The sequence below is a fragment of the Oncorhynchus keta genome, chromosome 27 (genome assembly GCF_023373465.1).
Source record: "Oncorhynchus keta strain PuntledgeMale-10-30-2019 chromosome 27, Oket_V2, whole genome shotgun sequence".
NCBI lineage: Eukaryota > Metazoa > Chordata > Actinopteri > Salmoniformes > Salmonidae > Oncorhynchus > Oncorhynchus keta.
This window is the reverse complement of record NC_068447.1, coordinates 26,767,037-26,775,906: the sequence shown is the minus strand read 5'-3', so window position 1 is coordinate 26,775,906 and position 8,870 is coordinate 26,767,037. Positions and strand designations below refer to the sequence as shown.

General features: G+C 43.1%; 1 protein-coding gene across 1 annotated transcript; it reads right to left on the bottom strand.

Annotated features, from left to right (window-relative positions):
* Positions 1-1,019: 1,019 nt before the first annotated feature.
* LOC118359691 (charged multivesicular body protein 4b-like) lies at positions 1,020-4,319 on the bottom strand. The gene is made up of 5 exons (XM_035738308.2): positions 4,002-4,319; positions 2,867-3,044; positions 2,651-2,765; positions 2,407-2,533; positions 1,020-2,214 (listed from the first exon to the last, which is right to left on the bottom strand). The coding sequence occupies exons 1-5, from the start codon at positions 4,183-4,185 to the stop codon at positions 2,147-2,149; spliced, it is 672 nt and encodes a 223-aa protein (XP_035594201.1). The 5' UTR covers positions 4,186-4,319; the 3' UTR covers positions 1,020-2,146.
* Between the last annotated feature and the right edge of the window lie 4,551 nt (positions 4,320-8,870).

The following is an 8,870-nucleotide window of genomic DNA, read 5'->3' as shown; positions in this document are numbered from 1 at the left end:
TAGGCATGTGGTATTAATTGTGATAGGCTCATGTTTTACCGGTACAGCCCCTCCCCACAAGTGTCACAGGAAAAAAGTACAAATAATTCCTGAGCTGTCTTACATCTCCTATATAAAAATAGTGGAACATTAAATGTATCCTTTTTAGATAAAACTACACTAAATATATTAACATCACCAAATCATTGATTAAAACACTGATTTGCAATGAAGTTTTACAGTAGTCCTAACAGCACTCTGCACCATGGTGTCGCCGGAGGACAGCTAGTTTCCGTCGTCCTCTGGGTACATTGACTTCAATTCAAAACCTAGGAGGCTCGTGGTTCTCACCCACTTCCATATACTTTCAAAGTGATTTTGACAACTTCCGGAGGACATCCTCCAACCTATCAGAGCTCTTGCAGCATGAACTGAAATGGTATCCACCCAATCAAAGTATGTATCTACTACTGAAAGCATAAGCTACAGCTAGCTAGCACTGCAGTGCATACAATGTGGTGAGTAGCTAACTCAAAGAGCAAAGAGACAAAAATGATTAAAAAGTGAAGGCGAAGCAAGAGAGCTATATTTCACATTTTTTTCACTTCACTTACTTGTGAACTGTGTTTGCATGTGATCAGGGGTGTATTCATTCTGCAGATTCTGTTAAAACTCTCGTTTGCAACTTTTAGACTAATGATCACACAATAGATCAGCTAGATGCTGGCAATATTGTGCAAGGCGGTATTGAATGTGTCATTATCTTTCACCTTGATTACTAAAATGTATCTTGACCTGTGCAACTACGTTGTAAACTTTCATTCATAGGCTAGGCTGCAGCTACCCCAAAATGTATCATGTAGTAGCCTAAACCTATCAATGTTTCAATGAGCTGGGTGAATGGAATATGAATGTCAGTCATCCAATATGCTGTAGTATAAATAACACCATCTTAAATGACACCAACTGCCAATGATTGCAAATCAGACACATTAACCAACATTTAACAAACACCTGAAAAATATTTCAAACTAACAAAATAAAGATTTCCTACTTTATTGAGTTTTGAATTCACATATTATCTTATTGTTTTGTACACTGATGCCTAACCAAGAAAAACAACCTGCACCACAAAATAATCAACAACTTTAATTATTTTCCAAATAATATTCTCATCTGGACAATTAAACCATTGAAATGCAAACATGCTTATCCTTGTGAATATTCTTTTCCTATGTAAAAAAAAAATACATTTTGTAAAAAATATCAAATAAAAGTAATCCTCAAACCCCAAATGTTGATACTGTATCTACTAGTCTAATCATGACAAACCATGAAGTCTATTTTTCCCCCCTGCAGTTAAGATGGTGATTTTTCCCCAAACGTATATAATTCAAAATGAACCCTTTCAGAAATGACACAGAGAACATAACTGGTTGGGGTTCATAATTTCTCTGAAGCTGTGCAGTGTACTACATTTTCCCTCATTGCATGCTTAGCACAACATGAAGAAAACCTTCTGTGACAGCAAAAATATAAATTATTTACATCAAATAGCAAGGGCCACATGGTGAAGATGCTTAGTAGATGGGAATCACCAAAATGTTGATAAGGGAAAAAAATATGTAAAACCAAATTCAGAAAAACAACCCAGAAAATAGACCCTTCTAAACATTACCATGAGAGCATGCTCATATTTCCATCTTATTTTGGGAGAAACTACAAACAAATAGTAAAGGTGAATAAATATATCCAGCCCACACCCACCACACGGTAAATATGTTTAAGTCGGAAAGAGAGACATTGCAACGCCCATGTATTAAAAACAAATGTTTGCCTTTCAGTGAAGTTCATAGCATCAAAGACAATAGAACAGTTCAGTGATAGTACAATCACTGCCAAACAATTATGCTCAAACTTTTTGGTAGAAATTTCCAAAGACATTTTGTGATTCAAACATCCTGTTTATAGCTTTTATACAGCTTCTGAACTTCCTCTTTTAATGGAAGGCCATGGTAACCTTTCTCTGGTTTTGGGCTGGAAACAGAACCTACAGCATTGGCCTTTCTAGTGTTAGTTTTAGAAGATGGTTGGCTCTCGGACACAAAACAACCATATTCAATTAGTCCTTTCTTCCCCTCTACAACAGGTGGTGTCAGTAATGCAACTAGTTAGCCGCCATCGCCCAGCGCTGTAAGTCCTCCATGTCATGTTCATCTTCATCCTCCTTCTTGGCTAAAAATAAAAAATAAATAGGCATGCAAAAATTGTGAATTACTTGTGTAAAAGTTGCAAATATAGATGTTTTATAGAAATGAATGACAAGAGATCAAGTAGTTATTTCATGTACTGTTGGGATAGTAACCATGGAATAAAATGTTCCATTGGAGAAATCACATGTTTTATTGCATATTACAAAGGACTCACCAGGTCTTGAGGGTAATGAAGTAGAAGGCACATTGGGTAGAGGGACATTTTCTGTCCCCCCAATCTCCAGCAAGTTTTTGTCCAATTCCTCTTGTTCCAGCTCATCCAACTCTGCTAGGAGTTCATCCTATGATGCAAGACAATCAGAACATCCAGGCTCTGTGATATCTGGTCAACTATTAAACTAACAGCACTGATGAAAGCCAAATCACGAACAATGTTCAGACATGTTCATGTCACATACCTCATCAAACTCCTCTCCAAAGCCTACAGGTTTCGAGATGGCATCTGAGATCTCTTGCGCTAGCTCCTGCTGCTCAGTGATGTCTTGCATCAAGTCATCTACTTTGTCTATGTCCCTAAAACACAACAATAGATGGAACATAGAGATTTGAATTAATACAAGAGCTGTATGAGTGCCTGACCAAAGCTAATAAACAAGTAGTGTGCCACCGCTTACATGTTTTCATGGGCAGCCTTCATTGCCTTGGCAGCAAAGCCCATATTCTTGAGCACTTCAGTGTTGGTGTTAGCATTTTCCAGCGCCTCTCTCTGGAACTCGATGGTGGACAATGTGCCATCAATCTGGGTAAGCTGCTTCTCATACCGCTTCTTCCTTTTCAAGGCCTGCAGGGCCGCTTTGCGTAGTGAAAATGAAAAAGAGGTTAGTGGGTTTGATTCCTGGGACTACCGGTACATAAAATGTATGCACACATGATTAAGTCATTTGGATAAAAGCATTGCCTAAATGTCATTTAATGTTTGTGATGGAAACATAGCATTTGTTGTAAAGAACATGGGAAATAAACACTAGCAAGAATTGAGTCACTGTGTAGGTAAAATAGGTTTAGAGCATTAAAACACTACATGAGAACACCATGATCATGAGCAAAGTCGACTTTCATGGGGGGCTTGGTTAGTATGTGAAGACAGTGGAAGTGAGTCATGGTCACAGTGTTTCTGAATGCCCAGGACTTTATTGTGAGTAAATGCATAACCACTCACTATTACATCAAGCCTGTTATGAACACCACTGTCAGTGAAGAATGCTAGAAGTCACTTGGAGCCTATATCAGCTATTAGGTATTCATCACTACACTACATCACTATCACTTCATCACTATAGGCCCTATAACAGGGTGTGTTGGAATCCCAATTATTTAAATGTCGGGAAATTAAAACTGCTAACTTGATACTGACTGAATGGATGCCCCCTTCCCTTCTTTTGACAAGCAGGCATTGAGTGCAAATTCATGACTCACAAAATCCCCCAGTCACACGATGCCATTTGACAAATGTTGATTCACTAGCTGTAGGTGTAGCCAGACCTAGACTTTTGATACCAGTCACACAAAACCTTCCTTAAAAAAACGGGTATAATGCATATTAGCTGTTCTAACACAGTTGGTGCAACGAGGTAGGGCGAGATTGGCAACCTGACTATGCAGTGACAGGTGTGGTTTTTCGGAAAGTTGGCTAGCTGGCAGCTAGCTAACAAATCAGGCGAACTTTAACGTTAGTTAGCTAGCTTAATTAGCTAGCCAAGTTAGACAACAATCGTGAAAATGCATATGTGATGTTAGTTGGCGACTCACCCCGTTTGTTTTTAGTTCCGTTTTTCTTCGCAGTAATGAGTTCCTGGTCAATCTTTTTCTCTAGAAATTCCTGTTTCTTCGTTAACATTTCCTCGGTCTCTCCGAGCTTCTGAATCGCCTCTTGTGCACTTGGCCCTTTACCTCCTTTGCCCCCACCGCCGAACAACTTCCCAAACACGGACATTCTGCGATTCTAAACTATATAGCAATAAAGGTCCTTTTAAAATGTTAAACGCCAACAGGCGATCGCGACACTCTTCTCGCTCAGGCCTGATTGTTGATATTTCTTACTTCCTGGTTTAGGCCGTATGACGTAATATTATTGTGGGTGGTGTTCCATGGTGCTCTACTTTAAAAAAAATGTTTATATCACATTTATTTAACCAGGTAGGCAAGTTGAGAACAAGTTCTCATTTACAATTGCGACCTGGCCAAGATAAAGCAAAGCAGTTCGACACATACAACAACACAGAGTTACACATGGAGTAAAACAAACATTCAGGCAATAATACAGTAGAAAAATAAGTCTATATACAATATGAGCAAATGAGATGAGATAAGGGGGGTAAAGGCAAAAAAAATAAAGAAAAGGCCACGGTGGCAAAGTAAATACAATATAGCAAGTAAAACACTAGAATTGTATATTTGCCGTGGAAGAATGTGCAAGGTAGAGATAGAAATAATGGGGTGCAAAGGAGCAAAATAAATAAATACAATAGGGGGAGAGGTAGTTGTTTGGGCTAAATTATAGATGGGCTATGTACAGGTGCAATAATCTGTGAGCTGCTCTGGCAGCTGGTGCTTAAAGCTAGTGAGGGAGATAAGTGTTTCCAGTTTCAGAGATTTTTGTAGTTCGTTCCAGTCATTGGCAGCAGAGAACTGGAAGGAGAGGCGGCCAAAGGAAGAATTGGTTTTGGGGGTGACCAGAGAGATATACCTGCTGGAGCGCGTGCTACAGGTGGGTGCTGCTATGGTGACCAGTGAGCTGAGATAAGGGGGACTTTACCTAGCAGGGTTTTGTAGATGACCTGGAGCCAGTGGGTTTGGTGATGAGTATGAAGCGAGGGCCAGCCAACGAGAGCGTACAGGTTGCAGTGGTGGGTAGTATATGGGGCTTTGGTGACAAAACGGATGGCACTGTGATAGACTGCATCCAATTAATTGAGTAGGGTATTGGAGGCTATTTTGAAAATGACATCGCCGAAGCCGAGGATCGGTAGGATAGTCAGTTTTACATCAGTGAAGGAAGCTTTGTTGCGAAATAGGAAGCCAATTCTAGATTTAACTTTGGATTGGAGATGTTTGATGTGAGTGTGGAAGGAGAGTTTACAGTCGAACCAGACACCTAGGTATTTGTAGTTGTCCACATATTCTAAATCAGAACCGTCCAGAGTAGTGATGTTGGACGGGCGGGCAGGCGCAGGCAGCGATCGGTTGAAGAGCATGCATTTAGTTTTAATTGTATTTAAGAGCAATTGGAGGCCACGGAAGGAGAGTTGTATGGCATTGAAGCTTGCCTGGAGGGTTGTTAACACAGTGTCCAAAGAAGGGCCAGAAGTATACAGAATGGTGTCGTCTGCGTAGAGGTGGATCAGAGACTCACCAGCAGCAAGAGCGACACAATTGATGTATACAGAGAAGAGAGTCGGTCCAGGAATTGAACCCTGTGGCACCCCCATAGAGACTGCCAGAGGCCCGGACAACAGGCCCTCCGATTTGACACACTGAACTCTATCAGAGAAGTAGTTGGTGAACCAGGCGAAGCAATCATTTGAGAAACCAAGGCTATCAAGTCTGCCGATGAGGATCTGAGGACCTTGAGCGTGGCTGAGGTGTAACTATGACCAGCTCTGAAACCAGATTGCATAACGGAGAAGGTATGGTGGGATTCGAAATGGTCGGTAATCTGTTTGTTTACTTGGCTTTCGAAGACCTTAGAAAGGCAGGGTAGGATAGATATAGGGCTGTAGCAGTTTGGGTCAAGAGTGTCCCCCACTTTGAAGAGGGGGATGACCACAGCTGCTTTCCAATCTTTGTGAATCTCAGACGACACGAAAGAGAGGTTGAACAGGCTAGTAATAGGGGTTGCAACAATTTCGGCAAACATTTTAGAAAGAAAGAAGTCCAGATTTTGCAGCTCTTTCTGAACATCAACTGACTGGATTAGGGAGAAGGAGAAATGGGGAAGGCTTGGGCGAGTTGCTGTGGGGGGTGCAGTGCTGTTGACCGGGGTAGGGGTAGTTAGGTGGAAAGCATGGCCAGCCGTAGAAAAATGCTTATTGAAAATCTCAATTGTAGTGGATTTATCGGTGGTGACAGTGTTTGCTATCCTCAGTGCAGTGGGCAGCTGGGAGGAGGTGTTCTTATTCTCCATGGACTTTACAGTGTCCCAGAACTTTTTTGAGTTTGTGTTGCAGAAAGCAAATTTCTGCTTAGCCTTGGCTTTTCTAACTGCAATTGTTTATTGGTTTCTAGCTTCCCTGAAAAGTTGCATATCACGGGGGCTGTTCGAAGCTAATGCAGAACGCCATAGGATGTTTTTGTGTTGGTTAAGGGCAGTCAGGTCTGGAGAGAACCAAGGGCTATATCTGTTTCTGGTTCCAAATTTCTTGAATGGAGCATGCTTATTTAAGATGGTGAGGAAGGCATTTTAAAAAAATAACCAGGCATCCTCTACTGACGGGATGAGATCAATATCCTTCCAGGATACCCCGGCCAGGTCGATTAGAAAGGCCTGCTCGCTGAAGTGTTTCAGGGAGCATTTGACAGTGATGAGTGGAGGTCGTTTGACTGCTGACCCATTACTGATGCAGGCAATGAGGCAGTGATCGCTGAGATCTTGGTTGAAAACAGCAGAGGTGTAAGTTGGTTAGGATGATATCTATGAGGGTGCCCGTGTTTACCGCTTTGGGGTGGTACCTAGTAAGTTCATTGATATTTTGTATGAGATTGAGGGCATCAAGCTTAGATTGTGGGATGGCTGGGGTGTTAAGCATGTCCCAGTTTCGGTCGTCTAGCAGTACGAGCTCTGAAGGTAGATGGCGGGCAATCAGTTCACATATGGTGTCCAGAGCACAGCTGGGGGCAGAGGGTGGTCTATAGCAGGGCGGCAACGGTGAGAGACTTGTTTTTAGAGAGGTGGATTTTTAAAAGTAGGAGTTCAAATTGTTTGGGTACAGACCTGGATAGTAGGACAGAACTCTGCAGGCTATCTTTGCAGTAGATTGCAACACCGCCCCCTTTGGTCATTCTATCTTGTCTGAAAATGTTGTAGTTAGGGATGACACCGACACTACCCGATGTTACAGGAAGGCCATAAAGGTCATCAAGGACAATATGATGTCAGTCTGCATGAAGCAGCCAGAGCTGCCAGTCTGCAAGGAGCTGCTAGTCTGCAAGGAGCTGCCAGTCTGCAAGGTGCTGCCAGCCTGCATGGAACAGTCAGAGCTGTCATCCTGCATGGAGCAGTCAGAGCTGTCAGTCTGTATGGAGCAGTCAGAGCTGTCAGCCTGCATGGAGCAGTCAGAGCTGTCAGTCTGTTTGAAGCAGCCAGAGCTGTCAGTCTGTATGAAGCAGCCAGAGCTGTCAGTCTGTATGAAGCAGCCAGAGCTGTCAGTCTGCATGAAGCAGCCAGAGCTGTCAGTCTGCAAAGAGCTGCCAGTCTGCAAGGAGCTGTCAGTCTGCAAGGAGCTGTCAGTCTGCAAGGAGCTGTCAGCCTGCATGGAGCAGCCAGAGCTGTCAGTCTGCAAGGAGCTGTCAGTCTGCATAGAGCAGCTAGATTCGCCAGTCAGCCATGATCTTCTAGATCTGCCAGTCAACCAGATTCTTCCAGATCTGCCAGTCAACCAGTCTCTTCCAAATCTGTATTTAGATTTAGATATTACAATATATCATATTATAATATTAAGACACAGTGACCGTACATACATATCCCAACCAGAAGCTATGGATTACAGGCAATATCCGCATCGAGCTAAAGGCTAGAGCTGCCGCTTTCAAAGAGCGGGACACTAACCCGGACGCTAAGAAATCCCGCAACGCCCTTAGACGAACCATCAAACAGGCAAAGTGTCAATACAGGATTAAGATTTAACCCTACTACACCGGCTCTGACACTTGTCAGATGTGGCAAGGCTTGATTATGATTACAGACTTCAATAGGAAACCCAGATGCGAGCTGCCCAGTGACGCGAGTCTACCAGACGAGCTAAATAACTTCTATGCTCACTTCGAGGCACGCAACACTGAAGCATGCATGAGAGCACCAGCTGTTCCGGACGACTGTGTGATAATGCTCTCGGTAGCCGATATGAGCAAGACCTTTAAACAGGTCAACATTCACAAAGCCGTGGGCCAGACGGATTACCAGGACGTGTACTCAAAGCATGTGCGGACCAACTGGCAAGTGTCTTCACTGACATTTTCAACCTCTCCCTGACTGAGTCTGTAATACCTACATGTTTCAAGTAGACCACCATAGTCCCTGTGCCCAAGGAAGCGAAGGTAACCTGCCTGAATTATTACCGTCGGTAGCCATGAAGTGCTTTGAAAGGCTGGTCATGGCTCACATCAACAGCATCATCCCTGATACTCTAGACCCACTCCAATTTGCATACTGCCCCAACAGATCCACGGATGACGCAATCTCAATTGCACTCCACACTGCCCTTTCCCACCTGGACAAAAGGAACACCTATGTGAGAATGCTGTTCATTGACTACAGATCAGCGTTCAACACCATAGTGCCCAGAAAGCTCATCACTAAGCTAAGGACCCTGGGACTAAACACCTCCCTCTGCAGCTTGATTCTGGACTTCCTGATGGGCCGCCCCCAGGTGCTAAGGGAAGGCATCAACATGTCTGCAAAGC

What these genes read in the sequence shown, in the direction of transcription:
- LOC118359691 (XM_035738308.2), bottom strand. Translation starts at nt 4,185, where the DNA reads ATGTCCGTGTTTGGGAAGTTGTTCGGCGGTGGGGGCAAAGGAGGTAAA. An exon ending in CGGAACTAAAAACAAACGGG is followed by an intron (nt 3,045 to 4,001) that starts GTGAGTCGCCAA and finishes CACTACGCAAAG; the next exon opens with CGGCCCTGCAGGCCTTGAAA. An exon ending in TTCATTACCCTCAAGACCTG is followed by an intron (nt 2,215 to 2,406) that starts GTGAGTCCTTTG and finishes TTTTATTTTTAG; the next exon opens with CCAAGAAGGAGGATGAAGAT.